This window comes from Polypterus senegalus, unplaced genomic scaffold, assembly GCF_016835505.1.
Source record: "Polypterus senegalus isolate Bchr_013 unplaced genomic scaffold, ASM1683550v1 scaffold_3255, whole genome shotgun sequence".
Classification (NCBI taxonomy): Eukaryota; Metazoa; Chordata; class Cladistia; order Polypteriformes; family Polypteridae; genus Polypterus; species Polypterus senegalus.
This window is the reverse complement of record NW_024382990.1, coordinates 11158-36692: the sequence shown is the minus strand read 5'-3', so window position 1 is coordinate 36692 and position 25535 is coordinate 11158. Positions and strand designations below refer to the sequence as shown.

Below are 25535 nucleotides of genomic sequence, written 5' to 3'. Positions count from 1 at the left end.
TTGGCGCTATATAACTTAAAGAAACAGCTTACGTTTACTGAGAAAGGCACTATATAACTTAAAATTTTAAAAAACAATTTGTGCTTACTAAGAATGACGTTATATAATTTAAAGAAATAGCTTAAGTTTGCTATGAAAGGCGCTATATAACTGGAGTCAAACATGTCTTTCAATTGTGAGTGTGGCAAAAGATGCTGGATAAAATAAGCCTTCATGTTTACTATGGGGCTGTACGGTGGCACAGTGGGTAGTGCTGCCGCCTCGCAGTTAGAGTTTGCTTCCCGGGTCCTCCCTGCGTGGAGTCTGCATGTTCTCTCCGTGTCTGCGTGGGTTTCCTTCCACAGTCCAAAGACATGCAGGTGAGGTGGATTGACGATCCTAAATTGTCCCGAGTGTGTGCTTGCCCTGCAGTGGACTGGTGCCAGGCCCGGGGTTTGTTTCCTGCCTTGTGCCCTGTGTTGGCTGGGATTGGCTCCAGCAGACCCCCGTCACCCTGTAGTTAGGATATAGCGAGTTGGATAATGGATGGATGGATGGATGTTTACTATGAAAGGAGCTATAAAACCTAAAATTCAAAAAACAGCTTGTGTTGACTAAGAAAGGTGCTATATAACAATATTAAAGAAATAGCTTGTGTTTGGGCGTGACATAATTTAAAGAAACAACTTACGCTTACTAAGAAAGGTGCTATATAACTTAAACTTTAAAAAAACAGCTTGTGCTTACTAAGAAGGGCATTATATGATTTAAAGAAACAGCTTGAGTTTGCTATGAAAGGCGCTATATAACTTAAGTCAATCATGTATTTCAATTGTGAGTGTGGCAACAGATGCTGGATAAAAGAAGCCTTTATGTTTACTATGAAAGGCGCTTTATAGCTGAAGCCCAGCGTGTCTTTTCATATTCCTATTTAAAGCACCTCAGAAAGGAGCGGATGGTGGAAGGTGCAGCTGTATATAAAGTAAAGTGTTTGTGTTTCCACTGAATGGCGGCACTTGGCTAACCCTGACCCTACTAAAGACGGACTGTGAAAGCCCCGGAGCCCCTCGCCGAAGGAGAATAATAATGAGATGAGGAGGAGTTTTCATCTTTTTCTTTCTTTCTTTCTTTCTTTCTTTCTTTCTTTCTTTCTTTCTTTCTTTCTTTCTTTCTTTCTCTCCTATTATTTTCCAATTCCGATTCTTGTGCTGTTTCTCCTCTTTTTGATTTTTATATATTTGTTTCTTTTCAGGGGATCACATTTCAAGCAGATGTTTTCCCAATGCTCAGCTGGGCCTGCATGTAGGGGACAGCCGGACACGGACGGGTGTCACTCCTCTTCCATTCAGCTTTTCTCGTCTCCCTCGTTTTTCCCAAAGCCCAGGATACAGCAGGCATTGTTCTCCCAGCCGACGGGAGCTGCTGTGACGTCATGGAAAGCTTCCTAACTTTATCCGCGGGGATCAAATTTCAAGAACAGCTGAGGGAACGGAGGCTGGCAGGCAGGCGGGTGGACGGGGGCGCCATGCGGACCTTCTTTTTGGCTCCGAGCGCCTCACGCGCGGTCTGAACTCGTGGATTGTTGGGTGTCCGGAGCGCACCAAAGTCAGGCAGATGAATGAATGGCTGGCACTGCGTCACGTTCTGGTTAAATGGAGCCGCAGAATCAGGAGAGTCGGCGGCGCACTTGGGGTTGAGATCTAATAAGCCCGTTAGGCGGAGGTCGGGGTCTGCCAACCAGCTAAGTGGGCACATTAGAAGTAAAGAGCCGGAGTAACTCGACTGCGCACCTGTGCATGAGCAGCAACACACACACACACACACACGCACACACACGCACAATAACGTATTTTGACATTAAAACTTTTAAAAAGCCTAGCCATGATTTTTAACAATGCTTTAAATATGATTTAAAGGTTTTGTCTTGTTTCCACTTCGCTGCACGGTCCACACTTGGTGGGTATGTAATGAGTGCAAAGTCCTCATATGGATAGGAACACGAAAACACAAACACACACACACACAGACACGGAGTGACAAGTCAAATACAATACACTGTAGGCTGCCACTGAGTTGTGGTGGTCCTGAAGAAATGCTAATCAAACCAAACAGGAGGGATTCGTTCGCACGTTTACTTGGACTTGTTCTCAAACCCAAACAGTGCCAAGACCAGACATTCTGTGTTTTATTATTTTTTTGAAGATATACTGTACAGGTGCTGGTCATAAAATTAGAATATCATGACAAAGTTGATTTATTTTAGTAATTCCATTCAAAAAGTGAAACTTGTATATTAGATTCATTCATTACACACAGACTGATGTATTTCAAGTGTTTATTTCTTTTAATTTTGATGACTATAACTGACAACTAATGAAAGTCCCAAATTCAGTATCTCGGAAAATTCGAATATCAATTAAGACCAATGCAAAAAAAGGATTTTTAGAAATGTTGGCCAACTGAAAGGTATGAACATGAAAAGTATGAGCATGTACAGCACTCAATATTTAGTTGGCCTGGATTACTGCAGCAATGCGGCGTGGCATGGAGTCGATCAGTCTGTGGCACTGCTCAGGTGTTATGAGAGCCCATGTTGCTCTGATAGGGCCTTCAGCTCTTCTGAATTGTTGGCTCTGGCGTATTTCATCTTCCTCTTCACAATACCCCGTAGATTTTCTATGGGGTTGAGGTCAGTGAGTTTGTTGGCCAATCAAGAACAGGAATACCATGGTCCTTAAACCAGGTACTGGTAGCTTTGGCACTGTGTGCAGGTGCCAGGTCCTGTTGGAAAATGAAATCTGCATCTCCATAAAGTTCGTCAGCAGCAGGAAGCATGAAGTGCTCTAAAACTTCCTGGTAGACGGCTGCGTTGACCTTGGACCTCAGAAAACACAATGGACCAACACCAGCAGATGACATGGCACCCCAAACCATCACTGACTGTGGAAACTTTACACTGGACCTCAAGCAACGTGGATTCTGTGCCTCTCCTCTCCTCCTCCAGACTCTGGGACCTTGATTTCCAAAGGAAATGCAAAATTGACTTTCATCAGAGAACATAACTTTGGACCACTCAGCAGCAGTCCAGTTGAGACACTTCTGACGCTGTCTCTGGTTCAAGAGTGGCTTGACACAAGGAATGCGACAGCTGAAGCCCATGTCTTGCATACGTCTGTGCCTGGTGGTTCTTGAAGCTCTGACTCCAGCTGCAGTCCACTCTTTGTGAATCTCCCCCACAGTTTTGTTTCACAATCCTCTCCAGGGTACAAGCGGTTATCCCTATTGCTTGTCCACTTTTTTCTACCACATCTTGTCCTTCCCTTCGCCTCTCTATTAATGTTCTTGGACACAGAGCTCTGTGAACAGCCAGCCTCTTTAGCGATGACCTTTTGGTTTTTGTCCTCCTTGTGCCAGGTGTCAATGGTCGTCTTTTGGACAACTGTCAAGTCAGCAGTCTTCTTCATGATTGTATAGCCTACAGAACTCGACTGAGAGACCATTTAAAGGCTTTTGAGTTAATTAGCTGATTAGAGTGAGTGCGGCACCGAGTGTCTTCAATATTGAACCTTTCACAATATTCGAATTTTCCGAGATACTGAATTTGGGACTTTCATTAGTTGTCAGTTATAATCATCAAAATTAAAAGAAATAAACATTTGAAATACGTCAGTCTGTGTGTAATGAATGAATCTAATAGACAAGTTTCACTTTTTGAATAGAATTACTGAAATGAATCAACTTTGTCATGATATTCGAATTTTATGACCGGCACCTGTACATTAATTCCGAAATGGACATTAAAAAAAGTACTTTAGGATTAATAACAACGCATCACGCTGAAGGTGATGTGACACAAGGGAAGTGGCCATGTTTGAGTTCAGTCGTGTGAAAAAGTGAGTGCACCCCATGGAAATTGAATTGGCAAACAGGAGATGTTCATGCGAACTGAGGCTACAGACAATGGAGACGCACATTGGAACAAAAACACAAGGACGGCGAGCCTCTTCAATCACAGTGGGATCAACAAAAACATCAGCAAATGTAAAGGTCTGCTGGGGAGAAAGCTGGCATGACTGCCTACCTGTCCCTGGCGCCAACTTGGTGACATTTTGCAAGACTCCTTCCGTTGCTAAGATGCTTGTGGGTTTTCTTTCACGTCCTTCCCATCTCAACATGTCAATGGAATTCCAGTCAGGCCAATCCATAACCCTCCATTTCTTCTTTTTCAGCCATTCCCTGGCGGATTTGCTAACGCGTTTCTGTTCGTTATCATGTTGAGATGTCCATGTCCAGTTCAGCTTCATCTTCGGGGCTGATGGCCTCATGTTCTCCTCAAGTACTCTTTGATATGACGCCAAATTCACAGTTGACTTGATGACTGCAAACTGCTCCACATGGGCATTTCGGGCTCAATGTAACTAAAAGACTCAAGAAATGCCACCAGATCTTAGTGTGACATGGGAGGTTAGGTCAAACGGCGCTTGTGAAAGTGTGTCACTATCTTAGAAATCGTCACCCGTTTACTGTATAACAGATCTGCTGACGTGAGCTCAGGGACGCTTCTGTAGATCTTTGTCAGTCCACACCACTGCAAGTTGAGGCTTTACTTGGTAAAGATGAAGCCACACATCAGCACTGTCCACAAGCACCGCCAACGTCTCTGGGCTCATCCCAGATGGAAACTGGCACAAGTTTTGTGATCCAACGAGTCAAGACTTCAAAGAGGTTTTGGAAAACAACAGCCGTTGTGTTCACTGAGCCCAAGAGAAAAAGGACCATCTGAGTTGCCATCAGCGCCAGGCCTACAAGCCAGCGTCTGTCATAGCATGGCACCGTGTTGGTGCCCATGGTGTCTGGGAAGGCACCTTTATATGCAGAAAGATACAAAGCAACTCATGCTTTTGTCACACAAGGGTTTGAATAGCGACGATTCCATGCCAGTGCAGAGAAATTCATTTCATTGCCTCGCTGGATTAGAGTTTTTATTTTGCCGGGGCGTCTACTTGTGTGGTCGTGGGTTGTGTTCAGCCGTACTGCAGCCCCCCATTTTAATCTGCACCATTTCTTTGAGAAATGCGGGGGTCAAAAGGGGTTCATGTAGTATTGGCAGATTATAAGGGGGCTGTTTCTTTCTTTCTACCATAACCCCAAAAAAAATCTGAAGTGTTTTTTGTGAGTTTCGTTATTCAAAAATCGCATACGCGACGTCACGTATTCGAAAGAAAACTCTTTGCTTACCGCTACTTCTTGTGATGCGACATAAACGTGTTTGGAGACGAATGGATAATGAAAGAGAGACGGTGGTGTCGGGTGTGCTTGGACATTTGTTATTATTAACTACTGTATTACTATCCATCCATCCATTACCCAACCCACTATATCCTAACTACAGGGTCACGGGGGTCTGCTGGAGCCAACACAGGGTACAAGGCAGGAAACACACCCGGGCAGGGCACCAGCCCACCTCAGGGCACACACACCCACACACGGGACAATGTATGTTCGCCAATGCACCTGACCTGCATGTCTTTGGACTGTGAGAGGAAACCCACGCAGACACGAGGAGAACATGCAAACTCCACCAAGGGAGGACTCGGGAAGTGAACCCTTAAGGGTCTCCTTACTGTGAGGCAGCAGCGCTACCAACTGTACCACCGTGCTGCCCATTAACTATTATTATTATTATTATTATAACTTTACGTTTTGTAAAAAAGGCAGCAATGCCGTCCACTTGCATTAAGTTCGTAACGCCAATCAACAACCAGCTTTAAGAGCTTAAAAAAAATAAAAGCACAGAAAGGGAGCGGCGGAGCTGAGGCGCGATGTCTTCTCTGGCTTACTGAGATGAAGATTTTCAGGATCTAATAGAAAGTGAACAACGGAGTGCGCCGCTTGGAGTAAATACAATCAGTAACCTGTGCTGCTTTTTGGTGGTAGACATTTATTCCGACCCCCCTGTATACCGAGATGGGACTCATTGCAGGCTTTGATGCCAATGTGGAGTCTGAGCAGATCACCCAGATGACCTGGAATAGGGGGCTCTACTAAGAGCCGACTCTTCTTCAGCCCTCTATTCCCCCAACTGCTCGGCACCTTCGAAGCCCCCCTGCTATGGATGCTTTCCATGCTTCGTGAAACAGACTGCACAGATAGAGCTGAAAGGCGGAGAGGTGGCTCTGAGGTTAGGGATCTGCACTGGCAATCGGAAAGTCGCCAGTTTGAATCCCATAAATGCCAAAAGGGACTCTGCTCTGTTGGGCTCTTGAGCAAGGAAGGTCCTTAACCTGCAATTGCTGAGCGCTTTGCGTAGTGAGAAATGTGCTATATGAATGCAAAGAATTATTATTATTATTATTATTAGGCACTATGCAAATGATCTGTACACAGTACATAATAGAGAAACAGACAGATAGGACAGGCAACAAATGTCAGTCAGAACGACAGATACAAGAGGCACAATGCAATTAAATGATACATACTGTATTGTAGGAATAAAAGGAATAAACAGAGACACAGATTCACCAAAGAACAGAGGTAAACAATTCCTTTCCTATCTGTTTACTCTCCTCTATCTGTCATTTAGTGACCTTTAGATCTGCGTGTGTCTCCACTGCAGAGACAGGCAGTGTGGTGCACTGGGTAAAGTTTTGGACTTCAAACCCTCAAGTTGTTGTTTCAAATCCCCCTACTGACACCACTGTGTGACCCTGAGCAAGTCACATGACCCGCCTGTGCTCCAATAGGAAAACCAAAAAAAAATGGAGTCAACTGCATCATAAATGTTGTAAGTTGCCTTGGATAAAAACCTCAGGTAAATGTGTTGTGCCTTTTCGTTATATCTATCAAATAATGCCATTCATCTTTCTCTGTTATAAAGTGACTTCCAGCTCTAGTTATCGATTATATAGTGCCTTTCAGATCCATCTGTCTATCATTTATACAGTGCTTTTCACATTTATTCATCAGTTCTATTGTGCTATTTAGCTCTGTCAGTTTGTCTACATCTATTCAGATCTATTTCAGATCATTTATGTATAGCGCCTTTCCACTTTATCTATTATAGAGTGTCTTTCAGCTCTCTTAATAATGCATAGAGCTGTTGAGTTCTCTCTATTATTTATTGCCATTCAGCTCTATTGATCTGCCTGACTATTTTATAGTGCCTTTCACATCTATCTATCTATCTATCTATCATATTGTGCCTTTCATTCTATCTATCCATCCATCCATTTACTAACCCGCTGAATCCAAACACAGGGTCACGGGGGTCTGCTGGAGCCAATCCCAGCCAACACAGGGCACAAGGCAGGAACCAATCCTGGGTGCGGTGCCAACCCACCCCAGGACACACACAAACACACCAAGGCCAAGTTAGAATTGCCAATCCACCTAACCTGCATGTCTTTGGATCGTGGGAGGAAACCGGAGCGCCCGGAGGAAACCCAAGCAGGCACGGGGAGAACATGCAAACTCCACGCAGAAAGGACCCAGAAAGCGAACCCGGGTCTCCTAACTGCGAGGCAGCAGCACTACCACTGCACCACCATGCCGCCCTCATTCTATCTATCTATCTATTATATAGTGCCTTTCACTCTATCTATCTATCTATCTATCTATCTATCTATCTATCTATCTATCATATAGTGCCTTTCACATCTATCTATCTATCTATCTATCTATCTATCTATCTATCTATCTATTATATAGTGCCTTTCACATCTATCTATCTATCTATCTATCTATCTATCTATCTATCTATCTATCTATCTATCTATCTATCTATTATATAGTGCCTTTCACATCTATCTATCTATCTATCTATCTATCTATCTATCTATCTATCTATCATATAGTGCCTTTCATATCTACTGTATCTATCTATCTATCTATCTATCTATCTATCTATCTATCTATCTATCTATCTATTATATAGTGCCTTTCACATCTATCTATCTATCTATCTATCTATCTATCTATCTATCTATCTATCTATCTATCTATCTATCTATTATATAGTGCCTTTCATATCCATCTATCTATCTGTCATATTGTGCCTTTCAGATCTTCTTCACTTCATACTGTAGACATCTCAAGCCTTTTCCACCGACCGGCTTCACCGCACACAAATGCACGAATAATTGAGCAGAAAACTGGGGGGCGTTTGGGGGTCGTCACGGCTCAGTTTGTCACATTTCTCTGTAAATCGCGTAGCGTACCCGGTGCTCCTACAGAATAATAAGCAGCGCAGGACAAACGAATGTCCCACTAACTGCGGATTAGCCGTCCGTTGATCGTAAATCGGATTACCGCCTGGCACAGATTCTTCAAATTGTTCAGCTCTATAGAAACAATATAAAACAAAACACAAATAAAGAAATAAAACATAATCCAACGTGACTTTCTCAGTGCCACTTAATACACGTGAGGGACGCCGAGGAAGGAACTAAACGCCCACTCAGGCCGCCCTCAGGGCAGCTTTGAAGTGCCGATCAACTGGACTCGCGCGTCTTTGGGAATAAGAAAAACGAAGCATCAGGAGAAACGAGTTTTAATAAAAAACAAAAGGTAAAGTTTCACTTCTGGTTAACGGAAATAGCCCAAAAGTTGATAAGTTCTGTACCCAATATACTTGTATGCAAAATCTGGTTGACCAAAAGCGAACTCAAGTTATCGTGTTCACACACACACACGTACACACGCACGCACACACACAGACAGACACGCAGATATACTTCCAGAAATGGTAATTTTGGACTCAGGGAGTTCTAAAATGTCGAGATTCATCAAAATCGCGACATTGAATTTTCGGACGGTTACAATACTTTCCTTATATTTCGTATACGAGAAAGTCAAAAGCAAGCAACCAGAGTCAGCTTTTCAATTTCCTGTCCAAGTCTGTTTTGAGGATGCTTATTTTCAGACATCTATTTTGATAAGCAGAAGGGGATGGGGGCGTTTAGGCAGACACAAATCTAACAGATGCTAAACATGTCCCCCTTATCAAAGAAAGAAGTCGCCAAGATAAAATGAAAACACCTCGTGCGTCCTTGAATGGCCAAGACGAAGCCCAAACTTCATCTCCATGGGTGGAGAGACCTGCAAATGGCCGTTCACAGGCGCTTCCCATCCAGTCTAATGGAGCTTGAGAGGATCTGACAGGGAGACTGCAATTAACGGACCCAAATCCATGCTGGTGTGCCAAGCTTGTAGAGACGTACCCCAGCAAGACTCGAAGCTAGAAATGGGGGGCTTCTACAAAGTACTGGATTAAGCGTCAGAATACTTCTAGGAATCTTTGTATTCTATCTTACATGATAGATTCTGTCAATGATTTATTTTAATGCTGTTACAATAAAACATTGTTATATTATAAAAAGCCCCCTCCCTTAACACGACTTTGAAGGTCTGGTGGGTGAGCTTCAACAGTTTTATAAGGTAGGTACTCGGATTTCTTGCTCAGGATTCACACAGGGAATCCATGACAGGGATTGAAATGATGACATTTGTGTTTAAAAAGTCCAGTGAGGCAAACCTTCCAAACGAAATGTAAAAACCGGCGAGCCTCTGAATTTGCACTGCGCCGACTCTAACGGAGTCCATTTTGACTGGTTTTCCAGTGGTGTTACTTGGATGTCATCTTGGATGGGGATTTGAACTTAAAGAGGGCAGCAAAATTTAGCTAAGACTTCATGTTTGATTGGCTGATTGATTGGATAGATGGCCTATTGCCCAGCCCCTCCCATCCGTAGCCACGCCCCAAATCCCTCAGGGCTGCTCTGGTTTTCCTTCCAGAAACAGTTGGATCGGCTGGCGTTTGTGTGCTCAGTGATTGACTGGCGCCCAGTTCAGGGTCACCTCCTGTTTGACACAAAACACCACCGATATAAACTTCGACCAGCCGGCCCTGAAATGGATTAAGTGGGCTTTAGAGAATAGATGAATGACGGCCGCCTTTTCAGAATCAGCTTTCTCACTGTTTGCTTGTGTGTGTGTGTGTGTGTGTGTGTGTTCACCCTGTGATGGAGTGGCGCCCTGTCTGGGAGATGTTCCTGCCTTCTGCCTTTCACCCTTTCTGTTTCCTAATGAAATACACAATAAAAGCTGTTTTTTATTCTTTTATTCCACTAGCCATTATGCAATATCTTGGTTGGGTGTAGTTTGCACTGGTAACACGGTTTATGGGAATGTTTTCAGCAGTGCTGGTCGATACCCATTTGAAACCCCAGGTGGGGTGGATTGATGTTACCCCTCATTGTGCACAGTGGGTAGTTGGCATTATTAGACTTGAAAAAACTGTGGAGTCCCCCCTCGGTGACCAGAAAGCATAGGTTTCTGTTATATGCCATTTGGTATGGGATTCGTAAAAAGCAGTTTTAATGTGTGATGTGCCTTCTGTTGGAATGATAAAATGCAATGCATATGTCACTTTAATACAGTATGCTATTTGTTATGGGTTTAGCAAAAGCAGTATTAATGTTTGTGATGCACCATTTGTTGGAATGACAAAAGCAGTGCATATGTCTCTGTTATAAGCCATTTGGTATGAGATTTGTAAAAGCAGTGTTAATATGTGATGTGCCATCTGTTGGAATGACAAATGCAGAGCATATGTCTCTGCTATAAGCCATTTGGTATGAGATTTGTAAAAGCAGTGTTAATATGTGATGCACCACCTGTTGGAATGACTAATGCATTGCATTTTATTACTATAAATGTTTGTGGTGCACCATCTTTTGGAATGACAAATTTACTGAATATGTCTATGATATATGCTATTTGTTATGGGATTCATTTAAGCAGAGCATTTGGTATGGGATTTGTAAAAGCAGTGTTAAAGCTTGTGATGAGCCTTCTTTAGGAATAGCAAATGCATTGCCTTTTATTGCTACAAATGTTTGCGATGTGCCATCTCTTGGAATGACAAATGCAATCATATGTCTCTGTTATAAGCCATTTGGTATGAGATTTGTAAAAGCAGTGTTAATATGTGATGCGCCACCTGTTGGAATGACTAATGCAGTGTTTTATCTCTGCTATAAGCCATTTGGTATTGGATTTGCAAAAGCAGTGTTAATGCCTGTGATGTGTCAGAGGCACAGCACACTGAATGAACAGGTACACAGACACTTCTCTCTTCTAAAGGTGTACGAGGTGTTCACCTTACTCAAGCATGTGGAATCCACCAAATCACTGCGGTTCTCAGCCCAGTGGTCCTCATGCTTCTCTCCTTACTTTCTGTGGATGGTGTTGTCACAGTGCACAATGGCATTGAGATCTGCTGCTTTGAAAATGTCCCCACGTTAATGTCATGTGAAGCTGACTACCACGTCAACTTGATTTGGGTGCAGCCGCTCGTCCCATCTAAATCATCAATCGATATCCAATTGTAAGGACAGACCTTTTGTCTTTTCTTATCACTCTGTGAGACCCCGTTCTGCCCCAGGAGGGTGTAAATGTATTATCATTTATGTTTTTATTGTTACCCACACCATACAATCGTGAGACACTGTACGTACGATACAATCCACCCGCAACCATCAAATGACATTTTCTATTTATTTCAGTTGTCCCTTTTGCCTTATTGATTTTCAGCCTATTTAGTGAATTGAAATACCACTGAAGTTCGACTTTAAGTGTAATAAACAGTGGGAGACTGTTAGCTGATTGATAGTTAGATGGACATCTTTATCCAGGAGACTTACAACATCTGAGACAGGGACAGTTTCTTTGTCCTATCCCGTTTCAAGCCCAGGCAGGTGAAGTGACTTGCTCAGGGTCCCACAGGTGTCAGCAGTGGGATTTGAGGTCTAAAGCCTTACCGCTGCGCCACACTTTCAGGCAGCGTGCATAGGAAATCAACAACACCAAATGAATCTCCAGATGTGTGTTACTCCTCACACACCAGCACACGACGGTAAAATGAATCTGAAGAGTCTCAAGACGTCTCATTTTGAATTTCTACCCAACATGATTAGGTATAAATGCAGGGAGCAAACAAATATGAAATGGTTTCTTGAAACATACCAAGTTCACAGGGCCGCTGTTTGGCCAGGGTTAGTTAAATGGGATAAACTTTATGTCCAGTTGTGACTTGCTTGAGTTGGGGATGCCCATGCGGTCAATAATATCAAATCCTGCATTTTAAATGGAGCCGAAACATCCAAACCACTGACGGATGAAGTGAATAACCACGTAACAAGGGCTGGGACACGTCAGGCAACAAGTGGACACTCAGTTCTTGAAATGGAAAAATGGGCGAGCGTAAGGATCTGGGCAACTGTGACAAGGACCGCATTGGGATGGCTGGACCACTGGGTGAGAACATCTCCAAAATGGCAGATCTTGTGGGATGTTCCTGGCATGTGGTGGTTAATACCCACCAAAACTGAGCCAAAAGTGGTGAACCAGCAAACCAGCGACAGGGTCATGGGTGCCCAAGTCTCACTGGGAGTGAAGGCTAACCCGTCTGGTCCGATCCCACAAAAGAGCTACCGTGGCACAAATGGCTGAAAAATGTAAAGCTGGCCAGGTGGGAAATGCGTCTGAACACACAATGAGTCTCCAACAGCTTGCTGGGTAGCAACAGGCCAGTCAGAGTGGCAAAGCTGACCCCCATCTACCCCTAAAAGTGCCCAATGGAGCAATGGAAGAAGGCGGCCTGGTCTGACGAATCCCGTTTTCTTTAACATTATGTGTGCGTCGATTACCTGGGGAAGAGATGGCAGCAGGATGCATTATGGGAAGATGGGAAGGCGGCAGCGGCAGTGTTTGTTGCTCTGGGAATCCTTGGGTCCCACCATTGATGATACTTAGACACGGACCAGAGGACACCCAGTTCTACCTTTCTTTCAGACCAAATGACGTTTCTAAGATGACGTCTTTGGTTAGTCGTGTCAGTGAATTAAAAGAGTGGATGGATGAGAACAACAAAACGGAGATGTTAATAATTGGAGGGAATGACGCCGACCACAACAATTTATTGTCATCATTTAACTCACCATTCATTTAACTGAATCAGCCCACAATCTCAGCATTATCTCCGACTCTAGCAGGACATTTAAATCGTCCAAATCAGGTTTCTTCCATCTTAAAAATGTTGCCGTTTTCTAAATATGTGAGATACTGAGAAGTTAGTCCATGCTTTTATCTCTAGTGGGACTGACGACTGCAATGCGGTGTTCACTGGCTGTTCAAACTGTTCTTTATTCAGCCTCCAGTTAATCCAAAATGCTGCTGCAAGAATTATTACAAGAACAAGAAAATGCGAACACATAACCCCAGTCCTAGAGTCGTTACACTGGCGCCCGGTTAAGTTCAGGGCAGATTTCAAAATCCTCCTTTTAACATAAAAAGCATTAAATGGCCGAGGACCGACTTACTTGTCTGAACTTATCACGACTTACAAACCTGAGCGCACATTAAGATCTCAAGATGCCGGTCTGCTTAGGATTCCAAGGATTAATAAAATAACAGTGGGAGGTCGAGCTTTTAGTTACAGGGCCCCCCTTAACTGTGGAGTGGTCTGCCTGCCACTATAAGAGATGCCCCTTCAGTCAGACTTGATGATCTCCTCATCCAGGGAGTCAGACTACACAACCTGTAAATGGAGGGGATGTCAAAATGGACAACTGAAGTTGTTGATCTCCTCATTTGAGGATATCAGATTACAGGACTTCTCTTTGGGGAGGGTGTCAAACTCGACGGCTGCAGTTGATGATGTCTTCATGTGAAGATGTCAGATTAGACAATGTCTTGTTGGAGAGGATGTCAAAATGGACAACTGCAGGCGATGATCTCCTTGACAACTGAAATTCCTGGTCTCCTCATCCGCGGATGTCAGAATACATGATTTCTAATCGGAGGGGACCTCAAACATAATAACTGCTGTCGCTGATCTCCTCGTTTGAGGATGTCAGTTTCCTGACTACAAGTCGTGTAAGGGTGTCAGAGTTGATGGCTGGAGTTGATGATGTCCTCATCCAAGAATGTCAGATTACATGACATCTAGTCAGGGAGGATGTCAAACGTGATGATCTCCTCACCTGAAGATGTCAGATTGCACAACTTCTTACTTGGAGGGGACGTCAGAGATAATAACTAGAGTGGCTGATCTCCTTGAGAAATGAAGTTGCTGATCTCCTCATTCAAGGATGTCAGATTTCACGACTTTTAGTGAGAGAGGGTGTCAAACTTGACAATTGCTATTGATGAGGTCCTCATATGAGGACGTCAGAATACACAACTTCTTGTTGGAGAGGATGTCGACACGGACAACTGCAGGCAATGGGAATTCCTGATCTCCTCATCTGAAGACATCAGATTACATGATTTCTAATCAGAGGGGACCTCAAACATCGTATCTCCAGTTGCTGACCTCCTCATTTGAAGGTGACAGATTACACAACTTCCTAGTTGGAGGGAGCACCAAACAAATGAAGCTGCCGATCTCTTCATTCAAAGATGTCAGATTACACGACTTCTAGTGAGGGAGGATGTCAAACTTGACAACTGCTGTTGATGATGTCCTCATTCAAGGGTGTCAGACTGCACAACTTCTGGGTCAAAGGGGGTGTCAAACCTGATGACTGCAGTTGCTGACCTCCTCGTTTGAGGACGTCAGATTCCCTCCTAGAAGTCATGTAAAGGTGTCAGAGTTGACATCTGGAGTGGATGATGCCCTCGTCTGAGAATGTCAGATTACATGACTTCCAGTTGGAAGGGACGTCAAACCTGATGACAGCAGTTACTGATCCCCCTCTTCCAAGGATGTCAGATTACACAAATTCTCATTGGAGTGGATGACAAATTGATGACCGAATTTCTGATCCTTCTCTTTCCAGAATATCAAATTACACGACTTTTATTAAAAGGGAGTGTCAAACTTGGTGACTGCGTTGTTGATCTCTTCGTCTGAAGATGTCAGATGACACGACTTCTAGTCTGAGGGGACTTGAAACTTGATGACCACAGTTGTGGATCTCCCCTCTCCTGAAGATATCAGATTACATGACTTCTGGATGAAGGGGGCTGATGATCTCCTTATCTAAGGATGTCATCTTAGATGACCTCAAGTTGGAGTGGATTTCAAACTTGACAACTACATTAGATGATCACCTTATAGGAGAATATCAGACTACACAACTTCTACTTAGAGGGGATGTCAAACTTGATGACCGCAGTTGCTAACCCCCCTCTTCGCAGGATGTCAGATTACATGACTTCCAGTAGGATGACCACAGTTTCTGATTCCCCACCCCCTCTTCAGAGGATGACTGCATTGTTGATCTCCTCGCCTGAAGATGTCAGATGACACAACTTCCTACTTGGAGGGGATGTCAAACATAACAACTACTGATCTCCTTGAGAAATGAAGTTGCTGATCTCTTCATCCAAGGATGTCAGATTACACGACTTCTAGTGAATGTCAAACTTGACAATTGCCCTCATCCAAGGCTGTCAGACTACACGACTTCTGGGCCAAAGGGGATGTCAAATGTGATGACTGTAGTCAGATTACATGTCAGATTACACAACATCAAACATAGAGTTAATGACCTCCTTGACAACTGAAGCTGCTGATCTCCTTGTCCAAGAGTGTTACATTAGAAGTCATGTAATCTAGAAAATGTGTAGTCAGGTGGGGAGATCGTCAAGTTTGACAGCCCCTCCAACTAGAAGTCAAGTAATCGGATATCTTTGGGAGGGAAGGATCAGCAACTGCGGTCGTCAGGTTTGAGAGCCCATCAGACTAGAAGTCGTGTAATATGACGTCCTCAGGCAGGGAAGTCAACAATGCATTCATCAAGTCTGACACTCCCTTCATTTAGAAGTAAGAGATGAATCAGCAACTGCACTCATCAAGTCTGACATCCCCTCCAACTAGGTGCTGTGTAATCTGATATTCTCAGATAAGGGAGATCGTCTAATGTAGTTCTCAAATTTGACATCCATTCTGTCTAGAGGTCATCTAATCTGACATCCATAGATGAGGAAATCATCAACCCCCTTCATCTAGAAGTCATATAATCTGATATCTTCAGGAGAGGGGGATCAGCAGCTGTGGTCGTCAGGTTTCCAGTCCCCACAAAGTAAAAGTCGTGTCATCTGACATCCTCAGACGAGGACATCAACAACTTCAGTCTCCAAGTTTGACGCTCCCTTTATGTAAAAGTCAAAGAGTGGGATCAGCAATTGTGGTCATCAAATCGGCCATCTCACCCAACTAGAATGTGTGTAATCTGACATCCTCGGAAGAGGGAGATCAGAAACTGTGGTCATCATGTTTGACATCCATTCTGTTTAGAGGTCATCTAATCTGACATTCATAGATGAGGAAATCATCAACCCCCTTCATCCAAAAGTCATTCAATTTGATATCTTCAGGAGAGGGGAGATCCACAACTATTGTCGTCAAATTTGAAGTCCCCTCAGACTAGAAGTCGTGTCATCTGACATCCTCAGACGAGGAGACCAACAACTGCAGTCACCAAGTTTGATACTCCTGTTAACTAAAAGTCGTGTAATTTGACACTCTCATAAGAGAAGGATCAGCAATTGCGGTCATCAATTTGACATCACATCCAATGAGAATTTGTGTAATCTGACACCCATGGAAGAGTAGGATCAGCAACCACTCTCATCCAGTTTGACATCCCCTCCAACTGGAAATCATGTAATCTGACATTCTCAGAAGAGGGGGATCAGCAATTGTGGTCATCACGTATGACGTCCCCTCCAACTAGAAGATACGTAATCTGACATTTTCAGATAAAGAGGTCATCTAGTAGTAGAGACAGAAGGTCAGACAGCGGCAACTTTATAATCGACAAGTGTGCAGGGCGTGAGGATCAGCGCCAGCTCGGGGTGTTCATGTGGGGTCAGTCCAGCAGAAGGGGACGCCATCTTCAATGAAGAAGTCAACCTGCCGTCAAACTGGCGCTAAGAAGTAAAAGTCCAGAAGCTCCAGTACAGCAATTACATTTCAAGCCTGTGCTGGAGTAGACTGCCAACTGCTGTACCAGCCTGGCACTCAGACCTGCCCTTTGTCTCACATCCACTAAGCCCAAGTGACTTATGTGGGTGGCTCTTCCATCTCCTTTGTACAAACAAACATAACACAGCTTGGGGAGAAACACCTGGCGCCATTCAGGGTCACGGTATATATGGCAGACACCATCACATCAGATGGCATTTCAGAAATGTCACTGCCATGCTGGCACCAGAGCTACAAGAACAAACAACTGAATGTGTCCTATGGGACAGTGAGATCAGGGATTTTCCTCCAGACACGGTGCTTATTGGCATTCTTTGCGGGCGTACGATTTTAAAATCACTTTAAAATATAATCATAAAATAATTTCTTTTACAGCTAAACCTTTTCATAAGTACAAGAGCATGTGCTAAGGAGGGCATCTTCAAGGTTCTGACCAGATAAGTAATTCCACTCTGAGAAGATAGAGGGCGCTGTTGTTAACAAAGACTCCAGCCTGACGACGAGTGACCTCACTTCCTCTACAACCCAGGAAGCCCCGCCCCTTCTGAGAGGTCACTATAAAACCTCGGAGCTCCACCTCAACAAGCGTCCTTCTCAACGGACAAGCTTTCCAATTTTTACACAGCAAACAGCCAGGAATTTGCATCCATGAGTGGCTACTTCTGCTCATCCTTTTTCTAACACCATCATTAAATTGCAGTCCCCTAACTCTTTGGGCTGACTAATGCGTATTTATTTTAATATATACAGTATATGTACACTGCTCAAAAAAATGAAAGGAACCCTTTGAAAACCAATCAGATCTCAATGCTGGCTCTCTCTACTGCTATGGACTGATATGGTGATGTGTGAGGAACGAAAGGATGGAAATGAAAAGGATCAACCGACAGAGGGACACCCCGAAAATCAAATGGAAGAAATGATGGGACAGGCAGGAGAGTCCATTTGGCCGAAATGTCATTGCAGCAACTCCAAATCGTACTCAGTAGTTTGTATGAAGCCTGACAACGTCCTAATGTATCGACGGATGGTGTCCTGGTGGATCTCCTCTCAGATCTGGACCAGGGCATCACTGAGCTCCTGGACAGGCAGAGGCGTCGGATGGACCCAAACATGATGTCCCACCCAGAGGTGTTCTATTGGACTGAGGTCAGGCGAGTGAGCGTAGGGGTCAGTCAGTGGTATCAGTTCCTTCATCCTCTCGCCACATGAAGCCGGGCATTGTTGTGCACCAGGAGGAACCAGCATAGGGTCTGACAATGGGTCCAAGGATTTCATCCCGATACCTAATGGCAGTCAAGGTGTCGTTGAGTAGCCTGTAGAAGTCTGTGCGTCCCTGATTGGATATGCCACCCCAGATATACCATCACTGACCCACCACCACACCAGTCATGCTGAACGATGTCACAGGCAAAATAATGTTTTCCACGGCTTTTCCAGATCCTTTCATGCCTGTCACGTGTGCTCAGGGTGAACCTGCTCTCATCTGTGAAAAACACAGCGGTGGACCTGCCAATTCTGGTATTCTTTGGCAAATGCCAATCGAGCTCCACGGTGCCCACTAGAGGATGTCAGGCCCTCAAGCCCGCCTCATGAAGTCTGTTTCTGATTGTTTGGTCAGAGACGTTCACACCAGTGGCCTGCCTGCCTGCCTGCTGGAGGTCATTTTGTAGGCTCTGCCAGTGCTCATCCTGTTCCTCTTAGATACCAGTGGGTCCTGCTGATGGGTCAAGGACCTTCTACGACCTTCTGTCTCTCCTGCAATCTCCTCCATGCCCTTGAGACTGTGCTGGGAGACACAGCAAACCTTCTGGCAATGCGGCATGATATTAATGTGCCATCCTGGAGAGTTGGACTACCTGTGCCAGCTCTGTAGGGTCCAGGTATGGCTTCATGCTACCAGTAGTGACACTGACCATAGCCAAATGTAAAACGAGTGACAAAAAAGATGAGGAGGGACAAATGTCAGTGGCCTCCCTCCAGCTGTTAAACCATTCATTCCTGTTTTGGGGGTCTTCTCAGTGTTGCCAAGTGCGCCGAAGCAGCTGAAACTGATGAACAAGCCCCTCTGCAACTTCACTGACCAGATCAACAGCCCACAAGTGTCATTGACTTGATGCTATACTCTCATTAAAAGGGGGTCCTGTCATTTTTTTGATTAGTATACAGTATATTATTACACACACACACAATTACTTATGTATACATAGATATATTTTTTTAGAGTCAGGCATGCACACTTAGAAGACATCTTCTTGTGAAACACGTAATTCACCTCCAGAAAGTGAGTTGGCATTGTCACAAATAACCTCCCTTCTTTTACTCCTTCCTTCAGACTGAAGTCCCACCACTTACACCTTTGATCACATTTAAGTGACTTCTAAAAGTAATTACTGTTGTGACCGCTATGGTCTTTGTTAATGTCGTCTTTTTTTGTTCCAAACATCTCTTATGCTTTAACAGACCTGGTGTCACATACTGTTGGGGGCTCAGAGCAAGGTGACACAATGAGGATGGGTTGTGAGACACTGCATGAACCAACTGCTCAAGACTGGAGGACGTGTCCATCAAAGTGCAATGACAGCACATCTGGGGGTCTTCTGATGCCACATCCACATGGGTACCACAACAGCCAGTGGCTGGCATTCAGTTCTGGACCTGCTACTGTTAGAGCCACATCAGCCCACAGAAGCGCCATGATATCTAGTTTAAACACAGCCATGACAGGAGGCCATTCTGCCTCACCTAGCGGGGTTGGAGTCAGAGGAGTAGAACAGAGTAGAGGAGAAAAGGAGATCAAAAAGAAATAATAAAGAATTGTATTGTGGGGTGGCACGGTGGCACAGTGGGTGGTGCTGCTGCCTCACAGTTAGGAGACCCAGATGCACTTCTCAGGTCCTCCCTGCGTGGAGTTTGCATGTTCTCCCCGTGTCTGCGTGGGTTTCCTCCCACAGTCCAAAGACATGCAGGTGAGGTGCATTGGCCATCCGAAATTGTCCCGTGGGTGTGCTTGGTGTGTGTGTGTGTGTGCCGTGCAGTGGGCACTGCAATGGATGGATGGGTGAATTGTATTGTGATTGACCATTGTGGAAGGGCATGAAGTCTTTAAAATAAATAAAGTTTGGACCCGAAACTCACGTCTTTGGTCTTCTGAGAGGCCACTATATCTGTATTCACAGAGAGAGAGAGAGTCAAGCACAGCCCCCATGAAGCCCTAAGTGCCCCCCTAGGTGCCTGGAGGGTGTGCCCCTTGAGTTACCAAAACAGCACACATTAAGTATGACTAGACTTTTAGGGCCAGTTATCCCCCTCACGGTCTGGAGCATGTACCCCCTGAGTTATTAAAATGGCACCCCTCGGTATCCACAGAGGCGAGGAGGGTCTGCCTCTTAATTCTCACAAACAGCGCCTGGTCTGGTGGCAGCAACCCTATGTGGCCGCCGATGGGCTGACTGGCCGCCTCCACTTAGGAGACGTCTTGAGGGCTGTCAACAGGTAGGCTATGCCAGTCTGACTCCAGAAGGGGGCGCTGTCACTAAATGCATTTTTCGTTACCACCCACAGTGCAGGAGATTTCTGACTTCACTTCCCCTTCCTGCCAAGAAGCCCCGCACTTCCGGGAGGTCCCAATTAAAACCCGGAGACTACCGGATGCAGATGTTCAGTTTGCCCCTGTGATCGGGGTGAGGTGGAGCTGCTCCTCCTCAGAAGCACCACACCTGAGAAAACCTCAAAGCCCCTGGCACTGCCATTAACCTGCTCTTATTCTGCACATTTTTTTTTTTTTCCATGAAATGAATGACACCCGGCTGGCAGACCCTAACCCTCAGCCCAACTCGCTGCACTGCGCTCCCTCATATCATGACTGTAGTGATGACGTTGTTACCTTACAACAAGAGGTCCAAGTTTCAAGTCCCCGGTGCTCCCTGCACACGTGTCCTTGCCTGTTCTCCCCACGTCTGTGTGGGTTTCCTCCACACATTCAAAGACATGGTGGTTCGGTGAATTGGCATCGCTGCATTGGCCCTGCTGTGGGTTTGTGTACTGCAGCACCTGTAGCTCCAGACCACAAGGGGGGCACACATACGGTCTGAGTGGGTGGGAATACGTGGAGAAGCCAACAATAAAAGCAGCCCCATGAGCAGTGTATGGGGGGCACAGATCCAGCACTTAAAGAAGCACTTTGATTGCGTCTCCCAGCTGCAAAGCCCATTGACCCTGATGTCTTACCACCTTGGATGAGGATCCTGGACTTGGGCTCATAGAGCCAGGAAACAGCGTGGCACATTGGTTACCACTGACCAGAGGAGACCAGAGTGAGGTGTAGATGGGCGACGTGTGTATAAATGGACAAAGGGAGCTTGTGCCACCACCGGTGATCTGAGCAGCACGGTGGAAGAAGACCCGCAGCAGCCTGCAGTAAAGTGGTCTCACTGCGCCCCATAAGGGATCTGTACAATATGTATATCAGGGTGGCACAGGAGCAGTGGTGCTGACCAGGGTTCAAATCTTGAGTGCACCATGCATAGAGTTTTATGTTCTCCCCATGTCCGTGTGGATCTCCAGTCCAATGACTTGGTGGATTGGTGATGCTACATTGACCCCTGATGTGTGTGTGTGTGTGTTGTCACCCTGTGATGGGCTGGCACCCCATCCCTGCTACCCACTGCCAGACCTGTATTTACGGGGCCATGCAGTTTAAACTGTTATGGGGGCCCCTTCACAACCAGCAACGAGGTCTGGGTGACCCCTGTCATCTTCTTCAATAGGGTTGTCCCACAACAGATCACCATAAATCATTTGTAATCAGTACACCTCAGATTTTGATTAAAATTGCTGTATGGGATTATCTCAAATGTTTAAAGTCACTGGTATGAATAAAAATTTCCAGTGCCTTATAGTTTGAGTTATGGGGAAGGTGAACATTATAGTGCCCTGCAGCGGGATAGATGGCACCGTGCCTGGGTTTGTTCCTGCCTTGTGCCCTGTGTTGGCTGGGATTGGCTCCAGCAGACCCCTGTGACCATATAGTTACGATATAGTGAGTTGGATAATGGATGGATGGATGAATGGATGAACATTATAGAGCCCCCTACGGCATTAGAGGTCCTGCCTGAAGCTTCAGCTTCATTAGTTAGATAGGAGATCCGCACCTGCTGCTACCCTGCCTTGGATAAGCGAGTTATGACAATGGACGAGTAAATATAAAAACGATGACACGCCCCCTTTTCACTTTGCACCGTAAAGCCACGCCCCAAATATGATTTTGTTTTTTCCCGGCTGTCCCTGGTCATAAATTTGTGGATTCTAAAGAAATCCCCGGCCCAACGTTCGAATGGCTTCTTCTTCTTCTTCATGTTTTTCAGACTGCCGTGCCCTGTATCTTTCACTTTTTTTTTCTCCCTGGTAAAGCTGTGCCCCCGCCTTCTTCTCCGCCCAGTCGCCCCCCATTCCGGCCAGCCCGTCTGTCAAGCGCTCCGCTAGCAGGTTTGTTCACAGCACGCTGCCGACCCGCCGGCTGGCCGAAAGACCCACCAACGTCACGCATTTGGCCGGACCGGCTCATTCACTTTAATCCCACGAAACACTCAGCCTTTCATTACAACCTAAATTAACTCCATCGTGTCCGCAACCAAAGTACTGTCTGCGCCCCCCCGCGTGGAAAGTTCAACGCGCGTAGAAACTTCCAAAAATGGAGATTCGAAGCAACATCAGAGGATCACATTTGTCATTTGCGATGTGCAGTAATGCATTGTGGCGTTTAACGGTGTTTGGTTAGTTTGAAAGTGGGCTTCAGTTAGCGGGAGTTAGAATGAAGTCGGCCAAATGCCCGTTGCGGTTTATTCAGTTCTTAGCACTACAGGACTCATCTGAAATCGTTATTTAATCGTCACTCTCTCCAGAAATGGACATTTTTTTACTTAACGCATCAGCTTGCAGCGCTGCTCGACTGATCAGGCGAACGTGCCGCACTAAGAGACCGTATAAGGTGCCTTACCCCTTTGCCCATGTTGACCGATGCTCGGATCCCGACGAGAAGTGCGCTCGCTGCTCGAAGCCCTGGGGCCGCCGGCCGTCTGACTGACTGTCCGCTTCAGCCTTCTGCGCAGCTCTAGCGGCACCCCTGGCCCACCCCCTCCGCCACCACTCACGTTAATGTGTTGTTCATTTGCTTTTTTTGGTAACACTCGACACCCCCTCCCCCAATCAACCCCCCCACTTGCCTGGGAAACTTAATCCGAACTTTTTTTTTTTTGGCTTTTTGAAAAATGAACACATGACGCTCAGCTATTTCACTTATTCGACACGCACACCCCCCTCCTTAGTCCCACCGAGTAAGAACTGACGACCATCCATCTCATCCATTAATCCATTCATCCGCTAATTTTATTTTCCAAATTCATTTGTCTATCGCGAGCGCCTTTAACAACTCGAAGGGTGCGCAAGTGAATACGAACGGGACGATCTGCGCATGTGCGAGCCTGTCTTCAGGGCTGTAAATAAAATGAGCGATCGAGATTTGAAAGCGAGACTGGGAAGAGGAGGGAGACGGCGTGAAATCGTGCACATCCGGCAGGGAGGAATAAAAAATAGCACTAAGACTCCAACTTTTCTACTTTAAAGATTTATTTATATGCTCATTATTGTCGGGTGAAGTTCTTTCTTGCGTGTGCGGCTCTCGCAGTATTTTTAAGTTTTGGAACTTTTGACCTTTGAGAGGATGGGTTGATTTTAGGCTATTTTCTTTCTTAAATAATTAAACTCGAAGGAGGAGAGGTAATGTAAATTCGAACTGAATGATGCGCAACAGGCGACCCGACGCGGTGCGACAGTCCATTCTGTGGCGGTCAAGTCAAGAATGAAGCCCCTCGCACCGGGAAGTGGGCGTCTGGCACCGGGCTGCCTGCCAGAGTTTAGTGAAAGTGGCCATCAATCATTCAGGAGGTAAAGTGCGTGCCAGCCTCTGGACCACCTTGGAATTCATCGGTCCTATCCTGTCCTGTTCTGTCCTGTCCGGTTCAGTCCAGCCGCGAAGATCGCCGAGCTACGCTCGTTCAGACTGATGACATTTAAAGGCGCTGGGCGGTCAACGGAGCGACAACTTATTTTGTTTTTAAAGCGTTAAATGTCGTCTTATTATGGGCTACAGACCGTTATACCGAATTCATACCTTTCATCAGCTATCACCTAATGACCCGCAGATTATGCCCTAAAGGTGCCAGAGTGAGCAATGCCATATAGGGGAACCATTTTTTATTCCAATAGACCCTTCCACATGAAGGCTCCAGAAAGAACCCTTTATTTATTTAATAGGCTCCATACTACAATTAAATCTCCGGGGAGAGATGGTTATGTCCGGGCTAAGTGCACGTTCTCCTAATAGTGTCCTGCTAGGGAGCCTTGCCAAACAATCAACACTTCGGGGTTTTTTTTTACATATTAGAAAGTTTTTCAAAGCAGAAAGAAGCAAATATTCGAAGAACCCGTCCCACCATGAAACTGTGCTTTGTCAAGCAATAGATCCACGAAAACCAGTAACCAGTGGCGGTTCCAGACCACATTTACCGGGGGCAGTGTTTTATAATGGAGGCACAGAACATCACCATAAGTAATTAATTAAAATTTTATCTCTTCAGCACATGGACGGGCCAGTTCTACAGGGGCACTGGCTCCTGTTGGCCCCCGTCTAAAACCGCCTATGCCAGTAACGAATCATCAAGTGCCATTAGAGGACCGTATTAACCGTTTCATAAGTGCAGCTGAAACACAGACAATTTGGGGTCGGTTTAGGGATGAATTGGACAAAACAGCGGCTCTGCCATTTAAGCGAAATAGACGGTCACCAAGACCTGGGGGTGGGATCGGGGCGACCCTGGGACCCTGTCTTACAAACACTCGGACTCAATACGACACTCCGGTTATATTAATTTATATTATTTTCGCGTACTATAATGTTTGATCTTGCCACCTGACAACCTGCACAGTCCAACAATGCCAAGGACACCATCAATAAAGACAAAGACGATAATAATAAGTAGAAAGCATCGAAAACACAGACGCGGCCAAATAAAATTGAACGATCAAAACGGCAGCAGGACAGCCGCTCTTGACTTCCTCGCCAATCTCTTATTATCTCCCAGATGGGCTCACATGAAAACGTACGCTAGAATTCAACAAATATCGGCCTCTGTTTGTTCACCGGACAGGCTAAAGCGGGTCTCCATAGTCCACCGCGGTCTGGAAAAACACGTGCATTGATTGGCTAGTTATTTTCTAATATTTGCATACAGGAAGATACCAAAAATGGAATCGTGGCTAAATATTATAAGAGAATTATTTTTCTTTAGTTTTATCAAATTTTGTAGTATTTTTAATTTTAAATGCAGTTTACTATTTTAAATGATATTTATTGTTATGGGGCTTCATTGGTAAGCATATAGCTAGATAATATATAGCTAGTAAATTATCATTAAATTATTAAATAGAAAATTATGCATGTAAAAGAAATGTGTTAAAAGTGTCTCATTTACAGTATTTTTTCTTTAAAAGCACCATTAAATGC

The 25535-nt window shown here is 45.1% G+C and overlaps 1 protein-coding gene across 1 annotated transcript in view; it reads right to left on the bottom strand.

Moving 5' to 3' along the window:
• LOC120521267 (sodium/potassium-transporting ATPase subunit alpha-2) overlaps positions 1-23093 on the bottom strand; it is a 93692-nt gene extending 70599 nt beyond the window's left edge. Inside the window, exon 1 of the mRNA XM_039743004.1 lies at positions 22971-23093. Within this exon, the coding sequence (XP_039598938.1) occupies positions 22971-22982 (12 nt within the window). The 5' untranslated portion in view covers positions 22983-23093. The remainder of the gene's footprint in view (positions 1-22970) is intronic.
• Between the last annotated feature and the right edge of the window lie 2442 nt (positions 23094-25535).